This window comes from Lampetra fluviatilis, unplaced genomic scaffold (genome assembly GCF_964198595.1).
Source record: "Lampetra fluviatilis unplaced genomic scaffold, kcLamFluv1.1 SCAFFOLD_1348, whole genome shotgun sequence".
NCBI classification, from domain to species: Eukaryota; Metazoa; Chordata; class Hyperoartia; order Petromyzontiformes; family Petromyzontidae; genus Lampetra; species Lampetra fluviatilis.
Genome location: NW_027621204.1, coordinates 368 through 19,821, shown reverse-complemented (window position 1 = coordinate 19,821; position 19,454 = coordinate 368). Strand labels below are relative to the sequence as shown.

The following is a 19,454-nucleotide window of genomic DNA, read 5'->3' as shown; positions in this document are numbered from 1 at the left end:
ACAGCGTGCACGTGGTGCCCGGGGAGAACCCCTTCGATAGCAGGTGGGGTGTGGGGGGGGTGGGGGGTGGAGTGTGAGGGGGGGTGTGAGGGGGGGGTGTGAGGGGGGGAGTGTGAGGGGGGGTGTGAGGGGGGAGTGAGGGGGGGAGAGTGAGGGGGAGAGTGTGAGGGGGAGTGTGAGGGGGAGTGTGAGGGGGAGTGAGGGGGGGGAGTGAGGGGGAGAGTGTGAGGGGGAGTGTGAGGGGGAGTGTGAGGGGGGGGTGTGAGGGGGGGTGTGAGGGGGAGAGTGTGAGGGGGAGTGTGAGGGGGAGTGTGAGGGGGAGTGAGGGGGGGGAGTGAGGGGGAGAGTGTGAGGGGGAGTGTGAGGGGGAGTGTGAGGGGGAGTGTGAGGGGGAGTGTGAGGGGGGGGTGTGAGGGGGAGTGAGGGGGGGAGTGAGGGGGGAGAGTGTGAGGGGGAGTGTGAGGGGGAGTGTGAGGGGGAGTGTGAGGGGGGGTGTGAGGGGGGGTGGAGTGTGAGGGGGGGGAGTGTGAGGAGAGGGAGAGAGAGGCAGTCGTCACGTGACACGCCAATCCCGAGCGCCGTGGCTTTGCCAGTCGAGGGCGAAGATCTGACCCCTGACCCCTAACCTCGACCCCCCCCACCTCCCTCCCACCCACCACCCGTGACCCCCCCCCCTCCCCCAGCCGAGTGTGCGTGATCCGGGGTCAGGTGACCACCGTGGACGGCTCTCCGCTGGTGGGGGTCAACGTGAGCTTCGTGGGGCTGCCCGCCCTGGGCTTCACGCTCACTCGGCACGACGGATAGTGAGTGGGGGGGGTGGGGTCACTGGAGAGGGTCACCCGGGGTCACATGGGGGGGGAGGGGTCACTGGAGAGGGTCACCCGGGGGTCACATTCGGGAGGGGGGAGGGGTCACTGGAGAGGGTCACCCGGGGTCACATGGGGGGGGGAGGGGTCACTGGAGAGGGTCACCCGGGGTCACATTCGGGGGGGGGAGGGGTCACTGGAGAGGGTCACCCGGGGGTCACATGGGGGGGGGAGGGGTCACTGGAGAGGGTCACCCGGGGTCACATTCGGGGGGGGGAGGGGTCACTGGAGAGGGTCACCCGGGGTCACATGGGGGGGGGAGGGGTCACTGGAGAGGGTCACCCGGGGTCACATTCGGGGGGGGGAGGGGTCACTGGAGAGGGTCACCCGGGGTCACATTGGGGGGGGGAGGGGTCACTGGAGAGGGTCACCCGGGGTCACATGGGGGGGGTCACTGGAGAGGGTCACCCGGGGTCACATGGGGGGGGGGTCACTGGAGAGGGTCACCCGGGGTCACATGGGGGGGGGCGGGGTCACTGGAGAGGGTCACCCGGGGTCACATGGGGGGGAGGGGTCACTGGTAGAGGGTCACCCGGGGTCACATGGGGGGGGAGGGATCACTGGAGAGGGTCACCCGGGGTCACATGGGGGGGGGAGGGGTCACTGGAGAGGGTCACCCGGGGGTCACATGGGGGGGGGGGAGGGGTGGAGCGGGGGAGGTCAAGGAGACACAGGGGAATGGGGTCAGGGGGACACGGGGACACGTGGGACAGGGGGACACGTGGGACACGGGGTTACAGGGGGACAGGAGGACACGTGGGACAGTGGGGACAGGGGGACACGTGGGACACGGGGACACGGGGACACGGGGTTACAGGGGGACAGGGGGACACGTGGGACAGTGGGACAGGGGGACACAGGGTTACAGGGGGACACGGGTAGACAGCGACTCACAACCCATCCTCCCAGCAAGTCCCTCCCCCTAACCCATCATCCCCCGCGACTCCGCACCCCCTCACCTCCATCCTCTCGGCGCCGTCCCCCCCCCCCACTCTCCCCCCCCCTCCCCCGCCCCTCCCCCCCCGCCCCTCCCCCCCGCCCCTCCCCCCCGGTAGCTTCGACCTTCTGGCCGAGGGCGGCGGGTCAGCGGCGCTGCGTCTGGAGCGGCCCCCGTTCGTGGTGCGCGTGCGCTGGGTGCGCCTGCCCTGGCGACGGCTGCTGGTGCTCGAGCCGCTGGTTCTGCGGCGCGAGCAGAACGAGATTCCCCAGCTGCGACCGCTCGGGGCTCGAGCAGCCGGACCCCGTGGTGCTCGCCTGGCCGCCAGCCGGGGTCCATGCCGAGCCCCCACGTGGGGGCGGGGGGAGGGGAGGGCGCCTACGAGGATGTGCTGCCGCTGACGCAGGTGAGGAGGGTGGTGAGGAGGGTGGTGAGGAGGGTGGTGAGGAGCGCGGTGAGGAGGGTGGTGAGGAGCGTGGTGAGGAGCGTGGTGAGGAGCGCGGTGAGGAGGGTGGTGAGGAGCGTGGTGAGGAGGGTGGTGAGGCGCGTGGTGAGGAGGGTGGTGAGGAGGGTGGTGAGGAGCGCGGTGAGGAGGGTGGTGAGGAGCGTGGTGAGGAGCGTGGTGAGGAGCGCGGTGAGGAGGGTGGTGAGGAGCGTGGTGAGGAGGGTGGTGAGGAGCGTGGGTGAGGAGGGTGGTGAGGAGGGTGGTGAGGAGCGCGGTGAGGAGGGTGGTGAGGAGCGTGGTGAGGAGCGTGGTGAGGAGCGTGGTGAGGAGCGCGGTGAGGAGGGCGGTGAGGAGGGTGGTGAGGAGGGTGGTGAGGAGGGTGGTGAGGAGGGTGGTGAGGAGCGTGGTGAGGAGCGTGGTGAGGAGCGCGGTGAGGAGGGTGGTGAGGAGGGTGGTGAGGAGCGTGGTGAGGAGGGTGGTGAGGAGCGTGGTGAGGAGGGTGGTGAGGAGGGTGGTGAGGAGGGTGGTGAGGAGGGTGGTGAGGAGGGTGGTGAGGAGGGTGGTGAGGAGGGTGGTGAGGAGCGCGGTGAGGAGCGCAGTGAGGAGCGCAGTGAGGAGGGTGGTCAGGAGGGTGGTGAGGAGCGCGGTGAAGAGCGCGGTGAGGTTTGGGTGGGGGGACATGGTGGTGGATGGGGGTGGTGATGGTGGTGGGGGTGGTCGTGATGGTTGATGGTGGGTGGTGGTGGTGGTGTTGATGGTGGTGATGGTGTGGTGGTAGTGATGGTGGTGGTGATGGTGGTCGCGATGGTTGATGGGTTGATGGTGATGGTGGTGGTAGTGATGGTGGTGGCGATGGTGGTCGCGATGGTAGATGGGTTGGTGGTGGTGGTAGTGATGGTGGTGGCGATGGTGGTCACGATGGTAGATGGGTTGATGGTGATGGTGGTGGTAGTGATGGTGGTGGTGATGGTGGTCGCGATGGTTGATGGGTTGATGGTGATGGTGTGGTAGTGATGGTGGTGGCGATGGTGGTCGCGATGGTAGATGGGTTGATGGTGGTGGTGGTGGAGTGTGACGTGGTGGCGATGGTGGTCGTGATGGTTGATGGTTGATGGTGGTGGTGGTGGTGATGGTGGTCGTGATGGTGGTGGCAATGGTGGTCGCGATGGTTGATGGGTTGATGGTGGTGGTGATGGTGGTGGTGATGGTAGTGGGGGTGATAGTGTCGGCGGAGGTGATGGTAGTGGTGGAGGCGATGATGGTTGCAGTGTAGCGGTTAGCGCTACGCTGCGCTACGAACCTGGTGACCGAGTTCGATTCCTGCTCACGGCCAACGCCGGTGACGATTATCTGAACCGGTCCTGGGCCTCCCCTAGGTCGACTCAGCCTCAAATGAGTACCAGATGCGGTGTGTGGTAAACATCGTCACTGGGGAGACAAAGGCGGTCGGGCGTGGTGCTGGCCACCCACCCCCTCGTGTGCCGTGCCAGCCTTCATAGGTGCTCGCTAACAGCACTTGCCCCAACAGCCTGTTACAGGCTACACGGGGGATCTTTGTATTTGGTCGTGAGCCACCCACCCCGCTGACGGGGAGCATCCCTTACCAGGGTCATTAGGGGCCGTCTATAAATGACGTCACGCACCTGGGGGGGGGGGGGGTCAGACATTTGTGGCGATGTGTAAATATAGACAACACGTTCTACTTAATTAAATATACTTTTAACAAATGTTTTCTCCTACAACATCAGAGTGCAGCGCCACATTACATACGCACTACAATGACAATAGTTTAAAGCGATTTGAAGCATGTTTTTTTTTTTGTGGGGAGGGGGCAGAGCTTTGTGACGTCTTATTTGAGGGGGGGGGTCCTGACTTTTGTGACGCCGTGTGACGAGGGAGGGGGGGGTCAAAAATCGTCAAAAATCGCGTGACGTCATTTATGGACGACCGCTTACTACAGCCCTGTCCACGACCCTTACCATGAACCTTAACCATTGCCCTTACCACGACCTTTACCATGAACCTTAACCATTGCCATTACCACGACCTTACCACGACCCTTACCATGAACCTTAACCATTGCCCTTACCACGACCTTTACCATGAACCTTAACCATTGCCATTACCACGACCTTACCACGACCCTTACCATGACCTTAACCATTGCCCTTACCACGACCTTTACCATGAACCTTAACCATTGCCATTACCACGACCTTACCACGACCCTTACCATGAACCTTAACCATTGCCCTTACCACGACCTTTACCATGAACCTTAACCATTGCCATTACCACGACCTTACCACGACCCTTACCATGAACCTTAACCATTGCCCTTACCACGACCTTTACCATGAACCTTAACCATTGCCATTACCACGACCTTACCACGACCCTTACCATGAACCTTAACCATTGCCCTTACCACGACCTTTACCATGAACTTAACCATTGCCATTACCACGACCTTTACCACGACCTTACCGCGGTTCCGTAAGACCCCTCTAGCGGCCCACGCCCGACGTTTTATTTTCGTTGTTGTCCGATGGCCCCCCGTTGTTTCCCCCCCTGCCCCCCCCCCCCGCCCCCCACAGACGCTGCGCGTGCGGCTGCCGGTGCCGGGCACGTCGCTGCGCCTCTCCTACCGCAGCGACGGAGCTCCGGCGCGCCGCTCGCTGCTGCGGCTGCTGCTGACGCCAGCGGCGCCCCCGGCGCGCCTCGCCGCCGTGCGGCTCCTCCTGGCGGTGGAGGGGCGGCTGCTGGAGCGGCGCTTCCCGCCGGCGCCTCGCCTCGCACACACCCTGGCCTGGGACCGCACCGACGCCTACGGCTCGCGGGTCTACGGCACCGCACACGCCGTCGGTACGGCGCGCGGGAGCGTGGGGGTCAGCTGTGAGTGGAGGTTGTCTCTACCTGGCGGTGTGGGTGGGCTGTGATTGGACGCTGTCTCTGCCTGGCAGTCTGGGTGGGCTGTGATTGGACGCTGTCTCTGACTGGCGGTGTGGGTGGGCTGTGAGTGGGTGGGCTGTGATTGGACGCTGTCTCTGCCTGGCAGTGTGGGTGGGCTGTGATTGGTCGCTGTCTCTACCTGTCAGTGTGGGTGGGCTGTGAGTGGGTGGGCTGTGATTGGTCGCTGTCTCTACCTGTCAGTGTGGGTGGGCTGTGATTGGTCGCTGTCTCTACCTGGCCGTGTGCGTGGGCTGTGATTGGCCACTGTCTCTACCTGGCAGTGTGGGTGGGCTGTGATTGGTCGCTGTCTCTACCTGTCAGTGTGGGTGGGCTGTGATTGGTCGCTGTCTCTACCTGGCCGTGTGCGTGGGCTGTGATTGGCCACTGTCTCTACCTGTCAGTGTGGGTGGGCTGTGATTGGTCGCTGTCTCTACCTGGCCGTGTGCGTGGGCTGTGATTGGCCACTGTCTCTACCTGTCAGTGTGGGCTGTGATTGGTCGCTGTCTCTACCTGGCGGTGTGGGTGGGCTGTGATTGGCCACTGTCTCTACCTGGTGGTGTGGGTGGGCTGTGATTGGTCGCTGTCTTTGACTGGCGGTGTGGGTGGGTTGTGATTGGTCGCTGTCTCTACCCGGCAGTGTGGGTGGGCTGTGATTGGACGCTGTCTCTACCTGGCGGTGTGGGTGGGCTGTGATTGGTCGCTGTCTCTACCCGGCAGTGTGGGTGGGCTGTGATTGGACACTGTTTCTACCTGGCGGTGTGGGTGGGCTGTGATTGGTCGCTGTCTTTGACTGGCGGTGTGGGTGGGCTGTGATTGGTCGCTGTCTCTACCTGGCGGTGTGGGTGGGCTGTGATTGGTCGCTGTCTCTACCTGGCGGTGTGGGTGGGCTGTGATTGGACACTGTCTCTACCTGGCGGTGTGGGTGGGCTGTGATTGGTCGCTGTCTCTACCCGGCAGTGTGGGTGGGCTGTGATTGGACGCTGTCTCTACCTGGCGGTGTGGGTGGGCTGTGATTGGACGCTGTCTCTACCCGGCAGTGTGGGTGGGCTGTGATTGGTCGCTGTCTCTACCCGGCAGTGTGGGTGGACTGTGATTGGACGCTGTCTCTACCTGGCGGTGTGGGTGGGCTGTGATTGGTCGCTGTCTCTACCTGGCGGTGTGGGTGGGCTGTGATTGGTCGCTGTCTCTACCTGGCGGTGTGGGTGGGCTGTGATTGGACGCTGTCTCTACCTGTCAGTGTGGGTGGGCTGTGATTGGTCGCTGTCTCTACCTGGCGGTGTGGGTGGGCTGTGATTGGTCGCTGTCTCTACCTGGTGGTGTAGGTGGGCTGTGATTGGTCGCTGTCTCTACCTGGCGGTGTGGGTGGGCTGTGATTGGACGCTGTCTCTACCCGGCAGTGTGGGTGGGCTGTGATTGGTCGCTGTCTCTACCTGGCAGTGTGGGTGGGCTGTGATTGGTCGCTGTCTCTACCCGGCAGTGTGGGTGGGCTGTGATTGGTCGCTGTCTCTACCTGGCAGTGTGGGTGGGCTGTGATTGGTCGCTGTCTCTACCTGGCGGTGTGGGTGGGCTGTGATTGGCAGAGGTGGGACAAAGTCATTGTTATGCAAGTCCAAGTCGAGTCGCAAGTCATCAAATTCATGACTCGAGTCTGACTCGAGTCCAAGTCACATGACTCGAGTCCACATCTCATAGGTGGGACAAAGTCATTGTTATGCAAGTCCAAGTCGAGTCGCAAGTCATCAAATTCATGACTCGAGTCTGACTCGAGTCCAAGTCACATGACTCGAGTCCACACCTCTGGTGATTGGACGCTGTCTCTACCCGGCAGTGTGGGTGGGCTGTGATTGGTCGCTGTCTCTACCTGGCGGTGTGGGTGGGCTGTGATTGGACGCTGTCTCTACCTGGCAGTGTGGGTGGGCTGTAATTGGTCGCTGTCTCTACCTGGCGGTGTGGGTGGGCTGTGATTGGTCGCTGTCTCTACCTGGCAGTGTGGGTGGGCTATGAGTCACCACTGTCTCTGCCCCGCAGTGTGGGTGGGCTATGAGTGGGTGGGCTATGAGTGGAGGCTGTCTCTGCCCCGCAGTGTGGGTGGGCTATGAGTGGGTGGGCTATGAGTGGGCGCTGTCTCTGCCCCGCAGTGTGGGTGGGCTATGAGTACACGGGCTGTGCCGAGCTGGTGCTGTGGGAGCGCCGTGCGGTGGAGCTGCCGGCGTTCCCCCTGGAGCCGTCGGGGATCGCCGGGTGGAGCCTGGAGCCGCACCACGCCCTGGACGTGCCCAGCGGTGCGCCCCCACACCACGTGACCCCCCCCCCCACATCCCACGTGACCCCCCCCCACACCCCACGTGACCCCCCCCCCCCACACCCCACGTGACCCCCCCCCACACCCCACGCGACCCCCCCCCCACACCCCACGTGACCCCCCCCCACACCCCACGCGACCCCCCCCCACACCCCACGTGACCCCCCCCCACACCTCACGTGACCCGCCCCCACACCCCACGTGTCCCCCCCCACACCCCACGTGACCCCCCCCCACACCCCACGTGACCCCCCCCCACACCCCACGTGTCCCCCCCACACCCCACGTGACCCCCCCACACCCCACGTGACCCCCCCCCCCTCCCGTGTGTTGTTCCTCCCCCCCCTCCGTGTCCCCCTGTGTCTCCCTGTGTGTCTCCCCTGTGTGGGACACGGGGACACGGTAACACAGAGATACAAGGGACAGGGCATATGGGGACAGGGGGACACTGGGTCACGGGGTCAAGGGGTCACGGTGACACGGGGACACGGGGACAGGGGGTGACGGGGACAGGGGGTCACGGGGTCACGGTGACACTGGGGACACGGGGACACGGCGATATTGGAACAGCGGGACAGGGGGGACGCAGGGACACGGTGACAGGGGCAACGTAGTCACGATCCGTGCGTGTACCACCCTGCGAATCGCAGGAGGGTGGACAGCATCCTGCCCGTGTGTCTACCCCCCGCCCCCCCCCTCTTCCCCCTCTCCCCTCCCCCTCCTCACCCCCCCGCCTCCCCCTCCCCCCTTCACCCCCCCCGCCCTCCTCCCCCCCCCTCCCCCCCCCCGCCCCCCCTCCCGCATCAGGCATCCTGCACCGCGCGACGGCTCATCGCTGGCGCTGCGCTCCCAGCCGCCGGTCATCTCGACGTTCGTGGGCTCCGGGCGGCGGCGCCCTCTTCTCGTGCCCCCCGCCGGGGGGCTGCCGGGGCCCCGCCGAGTCGGCGCGGCTGCTGGCGCCGGTGGCGCTGGCGTGCGGCGCGGACGGCGCCGTCTACGTGGGGGACTACAACCTGGTGCGGCGCGTGGAGCCCGCCGGGAACGTGAGCACCGTCATGGAGCTCAGGTGAGCGGGGGGGGGGGTTGGGGGAGGGGTGGGGGGGAGAGTCACGGGGAGACACACGGGGAGACGGGAGACACGGGGAGATGTGGGATGACGCGGGGAGACACACGGGGAGACGGGAGACACGGGAGGCGTGGGGAGACACAGGGAGACACGGGGAGACACAAGGGGAGACACATGGGGAGACACAGGGAAGCACAAGGGGAGACGCATGGCGTGTGGGGAGACACAGGGAGACACGGGACTCATGCGGAGACACGGAGAGATACATGGTGAGATACGCGGGGAAACACACAGGGAGGCGGGAGACACGGGGAGACACACGGGGAGACACACGGGGAGACACACGGGGAGACATGCGGGCAGACTCAGGGAAACACAAGGAGACACAGGGTGTGCGGGGGAGACAGGGAGACACGGGGAGACACACGAGGAGATGTGGGGAGACACATGGGGAGACACACGGGGAGACACACGGCGAGACACACTGGTAGACACAGGGAAGCACATGGGGAGACACAGGGCGTGTGGGGGACACACAGGGAGACACGGGGACTCATGCGGAGACACGGGGAGATACATGGTGAGACACGCGGGGAGACACACGGGGAGACACACTGGGAGACACAGGGAAGCACATAGGGAGACACAGGGCGTGTGGGGGAGACACAGCGAGATAGGGAGACACGGGGACTCATGGGGAGACACACGGGGAGACACGAGGGGGTAACGCGCGGCCAAACTGACATTCAGGGAGGCGCACTGGAGGAGCACGTGGTGACCATGTGTGCCTGACCCCCCCCACCCTCTGCCCCTGTGCCTCGCATCAGCAGGAGTAAAGAATTCAAGCACAGGTGAGCGTGGCCCTGTGGGGGTTATTGCACTTCACAGGTGCTGCTACTCGCTGACAGCACTTGCCCCAACAGTCTGTTACAGGCTACACGGGGGATCTTTGTCTTTGGGCGTGAGCCACCCACCCCTCTGACGGGGCATTCCGAGCGTCGTGGGTCGCTCTCGGTTCTAACCCCGGCGGGCCGCCCTAGTTAATGCCGCGGCGGGGCGCGTCAGGCCGAGATGCCGCCCGCCGTACGCTTCGCGGTACCGGGTCGGAGCCCCCCGCCCACCCCCCCAGCCACCACATGACGTGAATCTACGAGGAGCAGCCCTTACCATGGTGCTTACTACAGCCCTTACCATGGCCCTTACTATGGTCCTTACTGTAGCCCTTACCACAACCTTTACCATGGCCGTCCTTACTACAGCCCTTACCACGACCTTTACCATGGCACTTACCATGACCCTTACCACGACCCATACCACGACCCTTACCACGACCCTTACCATGGCCCTTACCATGGTCCTTACTGCAGCCCTTACCACGACCTTTACCATGGCTGTTACTACGATCCTTACCACGGTTCTTACCATGGTCCTTACTACAGCCCTTACCACCACCCTTATCATGGCCGTTACTACAGCCCTTACCACGACCCTTACCACACGGAGGATCTTTGTCCTTTTGTTATGGCGCGCTGCGCTACGAACCCGGCGACCCGAGTTCGATTCCCGCTCACGGCCACCATCGATACCGGTGACGATTGTCGGAACCGGTCCTGGGCCTCCCCTAGGTCGACTCAGCCTCGAATGAGTACCCGGTGCGGATGTGTCGTAGACGTCGCCACTACGGAAGACAAAGGCGGCCGGTCGTGGTGCTGGCAACCCACCACCCCCTCGCGTGTGCCACCGTGCCGGCCTTCGTTGAAGCCCGCTGACAGCACTTGCCCCAATAGTCTGTTCAGGCTACAGGGGGAAGGACGGGGGGTCTTCGTGTTCCTGTGTGTTCCGGCCTTCGTAGGCGCTGCTCCACCAGCACCAGCAGCAGCACTTGCCCCTACGTCCTAGTGAAAGGCTACCTGGGCGGGTGGGGACCCCCTTTGCCTCTGTGCCCCCCGCAGCGCGACGCCGGCTCACAAGTACTACGTGGCCGTGTGCCCCGTGACGGGCGCCGTCATCGTGTCGGACGGCGCCACGCGCCGCCTCTACCGCGTGCGCCCGACGCCGGCGGGGGGCGTCGACGGAGGGCCGCCCCCGCCGGTGGCGCCGGCCGAGGTGCTGGCGGGCACCGGCGAGCAGTGCCTGCCCATGGATGGCGCCAAGTGCGGCGACGGAGGCCGCGCCACGGCCGCCAGCCTCAACCAGCCCCGCGGTGAGACGCACGCACGCACGTGGTGAGCGGTGAGTGGTGAACGGTGAGCGGTGAGTGGTGAGCGGTGAGTGGTGAGCGGTGAACGGTGAGCGGTGAGTGGTGAGCGGTGAGTGGTGAGCGGTGAGCGGTGAGTGGTGAGCGTTGAGTGGTGAGTGGTGAACGGTGAGCGGTGAGTGGTGAGCGGTGAGTGGTGAACGGTGAGCGGTGAGTGGTGAGCGGTGAGTGGTGAGTGGTGAGCGGTGAGTGGTGAACGGTGAGCGGTGAGTGGTGAGCGGTGAGTGGTGAACGGTGAGCGGTGAGTGGTGAGCGGTGAGACGCACGCACGCGTGTGGTGAGCGGTGAGTGTGGTGAGCGGTGAGCGGTGAGCGGCGAGCGGTGAGCGGCAAGCGGTGAGCGGTGAGGGGACTGAAGGGGAAAGCCTGGAAGCACAGCCCGTTGCATCACGTGGGTCCACATGTCCCTGTATACCCAGGTCCCCCTCCCGTGCCACCCCCCTCCCACTTCAACTCCAATGTCCCCTGTCCCCTACCATGCCCCTCCCTTCATTCCCCCCACCCCCTCCCACGCCCCCCCGTGCCCCCCCCTTGAACTCACATGCCCCCCCCCCGTGCCCCCCCCCCCCCCCCCAGGCGTGGCGGTGGACGAGCGGGGCCTCGTCTACTTTGTGGACGGCAGCTCGGTGCGCCGCGTGGACCAGAACGGCGCCATCTCCACCGTGCTCGGCTCCACGGGACTCGCCGCCGCCTCCGCCCGCCCGCTCAGCTGCGGGGACTCCATGGACGCCGCGCAGGTCGGAGCCACGGGGGTCGCGCGCTCCTCGGGTCGCCGGGGAAACGGGTCGCCAGGGGCGACGGGTCGCCGGGTTCCACGGTTGTCGGGTCAACGGGGCCGTGGGTCACCGTGGGCGATGGGTCACCGGGGAAATGGGTCACCGGGTTGCATGGTTGTCGGGTCAACGGGGCCATGGGTCAACAGGTCATCCAATCATCAGGTCACCGGGGCACTGGGTTTCAGGGTCACTGGGTCATAGAGGCACTGGGTTGCTGGATCACTGGGTCACCGGGGCCAGGTCACCGTGTGGCCGGGTCACAGGTCGCCGGCTTACCGGGCCCACCGAGCGACCGCGCGTCGAGTCTCCGCGCCACCGACCCCCGCCGCCTCTCCGTGACCCCTCCCCCCCCTCCTCCCCCTCCCCCCCAGGTGCGTCTGGAGTGGCCCACGGACCTGGCCGTGAGCCCGCTGGACAACTCGCTGCTGGTGCTGGACAACGGCGTCGTGCTGCAGCTGTGGGACGGTCGCCGCGCCCGCGTCGTGGCCGGGCGCCCGCTCCACTGCACGGCGCCTGGCGGCGTCGAGGCGCCGCTCGCTCCGCCGCTGGCGCCGCGCTCGCCGCTGGAGTCGCCGGTGGCGCTGGCCGTGTCGCCGGACGGCGCGCTGCACGTGGCCGAGACGGACGGGCGCAGGCTGCACCGCGTGCGGCGCGTGGCGCCCGAGGGCGGCGCCGTCACCGTGGCGGGAGGCGTCTCGCCGTGCGACTGCGGCGCCGAGTCTGGCGCCGGCGCGGCGGCCGTGGCGACCGGCGCCGGACCGCCCGCCGCGGCCTCCTCCTCCTCGTCGTCGTCGTCTTCGTCGTCGTCATCTTCGTCGTCATCTTCGTCGTCATCTTCGTCGTCTCCGCCGTCGTCGTCCAGTGAGTATTCCCGCTGCGGCGCTGCGCGTGGCGCACGGAGGCACCGAGTTCGATGCTGGGCCCTGGCGACGCCTGCTGTGTATTTGGGGTTTGCGTGGTCTCCCCCTCGGGCTGGGCGATTCTGGACACGTTTGTTTCGTCGTGAGAGCCCTCCACCACCCGACGCAACCAGGCAAATCGCCGAGTGGCGCATCGGTGTTTAACGGCGCACGGATCGCTAATTATTTTATTTTTGCCGCCAATTCGTGAGAGCGACTCCCACTACCATCTGCCTGTTGTTGATATTTGTTGATGATGTTTGTTGATGTTGTTGTTGATGTTTGTTGTTGATGTTGTTGATGATGTTTGTTGATGTTGTTGTTGATGTTGTTGTTGATGATGTTGTTGATGTTGTTGTTGATGTTGTTGTTGTTGATGTTGTTGTTGATGTTGATGATGTTGTTGTTGATGATGTTGTTGTTGATGTTGTTGTTGATGTTGTTGATGTTGTTGATGATGTTGTTGTTGTTGTTGATGTTGTTGTTGTTGTTGACTTCAGCCCCGTGCGAGTGCTTTGGAGGGGACGGGGGCTCCGCTCGCGACGCCCGGCTCCACTCACCCACGGCTCTCGCGTTCTGCCCGGACGGCTCCCTCTACATAGCTGACTTGGGGAACGTCAGGGTACACTCAGCACAAACACAGCACACACACACACACACAGCACAAACACAGCACACACACACACACAGCACACACACACAGCACACACACACAGCACACACACAGCACACACACACAGCACACACACACAGCACACACACACACAGCTCCCTCTACATAGCTGACTTGGGGAACGTCAGGGTACACTCAGCACAAACACACAGCACACACACACTCAGCACACACACAGCACAAACACAGCACACACACACAGCACACACACACACAGCACACACACACAGCACACACACACAGCACACACACAGCTCCCTCTACATAGCTGACTTGGGGAACGTCAGGGTACACTCAGCACAAACACACAGCACACACACACTCAGCACACACAGCACACACACACAGACACAGCACACACACACACACAGCACACACACACAGACACACACACAGCTCCCTCTACATAGCTGACTTGGGGAACGTCAGGGTACACTCAGCACAAACACACAGCACACACACACAGCACACACACACAGCTCCCTCTACATAGCTGACTTGGGGAACGTCAGGGTACACTCAGCACAAACACAGCACACACACACAGCACACACACACACAGCACACACACACAGCACACACACACAGCACACACACACAGCTCCATCTACATAGCTGACTTGGGGAACGTCAGGGTACACTCAGCACAAACACAGCACACACACACAGCACACACACACACACAGCACACACACACAGCACACACACACACACACAGCACACACACACACAGCTCCCTCTACATAGCTGACTTGGGGAACGTCAGGGTACATTCAACACACACACAGCACACACACAGCACACACAGCACACACACACACACACAGCACACACACACACACAGCTCCCTCTACATAGCTGACTTGGGGAACGTCAGGGTACACTCAGCACAAACACACACAGCACACACAGCTCCCTCTACATAGCTGACTTGGGGAACGTCAGGGTACACTCAGCACAAACACAGCACACACACAGCACACACACACAGCACACACACACAGACACAGCACACACAGCTCCCTCTACATAGCTGACTTGGGGAACGTAAGGGTACACTCAGCACAAACACAGCACACACACAGCACACACAGCACACAGGACACACACACACAGCACACAGGACACACACACACAGCACACACACACAGCACATACACACAGCACACACACACAGCACACACACACAGCACACACACACAGCACACACACACAGCACACACACACACAGCACACAGGACACACACAGCACACACACAACACACACACACAGCACACACACACACAGCACACAGCACACACACACACAGCACACAGGACACACACAGCACACACACACAGCACACACACACAGCACACACACACACACACAGCACACACACACACAGCACACACACACACAGCTCCCTCTACATAGCTGACTTGGGGAACGTCAGGGTACATTCAGCACACACACAGCACACACACAGCACACACAGCACACAGCACACACACACACACAGCTCCCTCTACATAGCTGACTTGGGGAACGTCAGGGTACACTCAGCACAAACACACACAGCACACACAGCTCCCTCTACATAGCTGACTTGGGGAACGTCATGGTACACTCAGCACAAACACAGCACACACACAGCACACACACACAGCAGACACACACAGACACAGCACACACAGCTCCCTCTACATAGCTGACTTGGGGAACGTCAGGGTACACTCAGCACAAACACAGCACACACACAGCACACACAGCACACAGGACACACACACACAGCACACAGGACACACACACACAGCACACACACACAGCACATACACACAGCACACACACACAGCACACACACACAGCACACACACACAGCACACACACACAGCACACACACACACAGCACACAGGACACACACAGCACACACACAGCACACACACAACACACACACACAGCACACATACACAGCACACAGCACACACACAGCACACACACACACAGCACACAGGACACACACACACACAGCACACACACAACACACACACACAGCACACACACACAGCACACAGGACACACACAGCACACACACATAGCACACACACACACACAGCACACACACACAGCACACAGGACACACACAGCACACACACACAGCACACACACACACACACAGCACACACACACAGCACACACACACACACAGCACACACACACAGCACACACACACACAGCACACACACACAGCACACACACACAGCACACACACACAGCACACACACAGCACACACACACAGCACACACACACACAACACACACACACAGCACACACACACAGCACACACACACAGCACACACACACACAGCACAGGAGGTGTCTATGACGAGGTGTTCGTGACGAGGAGTCTAGAACCGAGAGGTCCGTCCGTGCCGCCCGCTGTGCAGGTGCGTGCGGTGCGCGAGCCGGGCCCCATACGGGACTCCACCTCCACCTCCTCCTCCACTTCCTCCACCTCCTCCACCTCCTCCACTTCCTCCTCTACCTCCTCCTCCACCTCCACCTCCACCTCGTCGTCGTCCACCTCGCCGGCGAGGCTGCTGGTGCCGCTGCCGGCGGAGCAGGAGCTGCTGGTGTTCAGCGGCGCGGGGCGCCACCTGAGCACGCGGAGCCTCGTCACGGGAGCCACCCTGCTCAGCTTCAGCTACGGGGGGGAGGGGGAGGGGGGCGGGGAGGGGGAGGGGGCCGGGCCGCTGTCATCCGTCACGTGAGAGCGACGCGCACGCGTGTACACACACACACGCGTGTACACACACACACACGTGTACACACACACACGTGTACACACACACGCGTGTACACACGCACACGTATACACACATACACGTGTACACACACACACACTACCACCACACCACCACCACCACACTACCACTATCTCCCTGCTTGTCCCCCGTTTACCCCCCCCATGTCTCCCCTTACCCCCATAACCCCCCACTGCCCCCCCCCCCCCGCGTGTCCCCACACGTCCCTCCGCGTCATCGTTGCGCCTCTCCGCCTACAACACGCCCCCCCCGCCCCCTTCCAAACCAAACGCACGACTCAGTCGGAGCCCAGGGGACCTCCCCGCGGCAGCCGTCCCCACACATCATCTCCCCCCGTCCGTCTGTCTCCCCCCCACCCCGCCCCGCTCCCCCGCCCCCCCGCCAGCGACGCCGACGGCAACGTGCTGCGCGTGGAGCGGGGGGGGGGCTCCCCCCCCTCCTCCCCCGCGGGGGGGCGGCCCCCCCCCCAGGCGGCGAGGCGGTGCGGCTGGTGGCGCCGGGGGGGCTGGTGACGGAGCTGGCGGTGGCGCCGGGAGACGGGGCGCTGCTGGGACTCGTCAGCCAGGGACGGTGGCTGGCGCGGCTCGCGTACCACCCGGCCAGCGGCACGGGTGGCGGTGGTGGCGGTGGTGGCGGTGGTGGTGGTGGTGGCGGTGGTGGTGGTGGTGGTGGTGGCGGTGGGCTGCTCGCGTCACGCACCGACCACAACGGATGGAGCACGTTCTACGAGTGAGCTGGACGGGAATCGCGTGGATCGTGGACTATCTCTAGAACTACATCTAGTTCTAGAACTATCTCTAGGACTATCTCTAGAACTAGATCTAATTCTAGTTCTAGAACTATCTCTAGGACTATCTCTAGAGATAGGTCTAGTTCTAGAACCATCTCTAGAACTATCTCTAGAACTATCTCTAGAACTATCTCTAGAACTATCTCTAGTTCTAGTTCTAGAACCATCTCTAGAACTATCTCTAGTTCTAGTTCTGGAACTAGTTCTATCTCTAGTTCTAGTTATAGAAGTATCTCTAGAACTATCTCTAGTTCTCTCTCTAGTTCTATCTCTAGAACTATCTCTAGAACCATCTCTAGTTCTATCTCTAGTTCTATCTCTAGAACTATCTCTAGAACTATATCTAGAACCATTTCTAGTTCTATCTCTAGAACCATCTCTAGTTCTATCTCTAGTTCTATCTCTAGAACTATCTCTAGAACTATATCTACAACCATTTCTAATTCTATCTCTAGAACCATCTCTAGGACTAACTCAAGGACTAGGACTTGCACCCCTAACCTCTCCCCTCCCCTGTCGCCCCCGGCCGCCACCAGCTATGACGAGTCTGGCCACGTGGAGAACGTGACGTACCCCAGCGGCACCGTGCGCTCGGTGAGGGCCAACGCCGACGCGGGCGTTCCGCGTCCAGTGGTCCTCGTCCGACAGCGACGGCGCCGTCGCGCTCCTCACCACCGTCTTCAACGGCGACACTGCCTACTCCATCACGCAAGGTGGGCGGGGGGCGGGGGGGGGCACGTGGGTGGGCGGTGGTGGTGGTGGTGGTGGTAAAGGTGGTGGTGGTAAAGGTGTTGGTGGTGGTGTTGGTGACGTGGTGGTGGTGGTAAAGGTGGTGGTAAAGGTGGTGGTGGTGGTGGTGGTGGTGGTGGTGGTGGTGTTGGTGGTGTTGGTGGTGGTGACGGTGGTGACGGTGACGGTGGTGGTGCTGGTGGTGGTGGTGAAGGTGCTGGTGGTGAAGGTGGTGGTGGTGATGAAGGTAGTGGTGGTGATGATGGTAGTGGTGGTGGTGGTGATGAAGGTAGTGGTGGTGATGATGGTAGTGGTGGTGGTGGTGATGAAGGTAGTGGTAGTGGTAAAGGTGGTGGTGAAGGTAGTGGTGGTGAAGGTAGTGGTGATGATGATGAAGGTGGTGGTGGTGGAGATGATGTTGATGAAAGTAGTGGTGGTGGATTGTGTGAAGACCTCACAAATCCTCGAAAGATCTGGACAAAGTCCCATCGGTGAGCTCCTCCGGCAGGCAAGGCTGCGTTGGCTGGGTCATGTAGCCCACATGCCCAGCCACCGCATGCCTAAACAGCTTTTGTTTGGCCGGATCGAGGGGCTAAACGGGCGCGGCACGGGCTCGAGAAGAGAGGGAGTGATGTGGTACAGCAGGACGTGGAGCTGTGTGGACTTGTCGATGACTGGTACCAGCGGTGTCAAGATCGGCCTCTGTGGAAAAAGCTCCTGTAGGACGCTGCTGGGCAGTTGGAGGCAGTCGCCCTCCAACAACAACGAGCGGAGTGCCGGGTGGCTAAAGCACAGCAAGTTAGGGGCACAGGTGGTGCATCAACCACTCATCTCAGTCAGTCGACCCGTGGCACCTGCTGGGTCTGCCCCGTGACTTCCTGCCAGCGGGCGTTTGACACTTCACGTGGCCTCAATGTGCACATGGCCTGGCACAAGCGTCATGGTGACGTCACCGTCACTTAGTGGCGAATGGCGGTTGTTGTTGTTGTGTGATGGTACATGTGTACACACGTGTGTGATGGTACACGTGTACACACGTGCGTGCGTGTGTGTGTGTGATGGTACATGTGTACACACGTGTACACACGTGTGTGCGTGTGTACACGTGTGTGTGTGCGTGTGATGGTATACGTGTACACACCTGTGCGTGTGTGCGTGTGCGTGCGTGCAGGCGGCCTGCGCTGGAGCTACTCGCTGGGCTGGGACGGGGCCCTGGGGGCTCTGCTGCCCTCGGGGCTCCGGGTGGGGCTGCAGGGGGAGCCGCACCGCGGGGGGGGGCGGGGGGGGGCGCCCCCCCCCCGCTGGGCGCCGCCGTCACGAGGAGGAACCTCTCCCTGCCGGGGGCCGCCGGCTCCAACCTCGTGGAGTGGCGCCTCCGCAGGGAGAGGCACGCCGGGAGCGTCGCTCTCGTGGGACGCAGGCTGAGGGTGGGCGGGGGGGCACGGGGGGACATGGGGGGGGCTGGGGGGGGCTGGGGGGGGGGCATGGGGGGAGGGGCATGGGGGGACATGGGGGGGGCTGAGGTGTGGGCGGGGGGGGAGGGGCATGGGGGGGAGGGGCATGGGGGGGGGAGGGGCATAGGGGACATGGAGAGGGGCTGGGGGGGGGAGGGGGGAGGGGCATGGGGGGGGGAGGGGCATGGGGGGACATGGGGGGGGCTGGGGGGGGCATGGGGGGGAGGGGCATGGGGGGCATGGGGGGGAGGGGCATGGGGGGACAGGCAGGGGGCATGGGGGGAGAGGCACGCCGGGAGCGTCGCTCTCGTGGACGCAGGCTGAGGGTGGGCGGGGGGGGGGTGGGGGGGGGCATGGGGGGGGGCATGGGGGGGGGGAGGGGCATAGGGGGACATGGAGGGGGGCTGGGGGGGGGCATGGGGGGGGAGGGGCACGCCGGGAGCGTCGCTCTCGTGGGACGCAGGCTGAGGGTGGGCGGGGGGGGCGGTGGGGGGGGGGGCAT

General features: G+C 63.1%; 1 protein-coding gene across 1 annotated transcript; it reads left to right on the top strand.

Moving 5' to 3' along the window:
• Window positions 1-2,057: 2,057 nt before the first annotated feature.
• On the top strand, window positions 2,058-18,923 carry LOC144954928 (teneurin-3-like). The gene is made up of 15 exons (XM_078885301.1): window positions 2,058-2,209; window positions 4,846-5,113; window positions 7,339-7,482; window positions 8,310-8,568; window positions 9,396-9,419; window positions 10,521-10,771; window positions 11,401-11,561; window positions 11,972-12,461; window positions 13,000-13,121; window positions 15,602-15,921; window positions 16,365-16,375; window positions 16,450-16,567; window positions 17,306-17,363; window positions 17,401-17,482; window positions 18,670-18,923. The coding sequence occupies exons 1-15, from the start codon at window positions 2,141-2,143 to the stop codon at window positions 18,921-18,923; spliced, it is 2,631 nt and encodes an 876-aa protein (XP_078741427.1). The 5' UTR covers window positions 2,058-2,140.
• The last annotated feature ends 531 nt before the right edge of the window (window positions 18,924-19,454 follow it).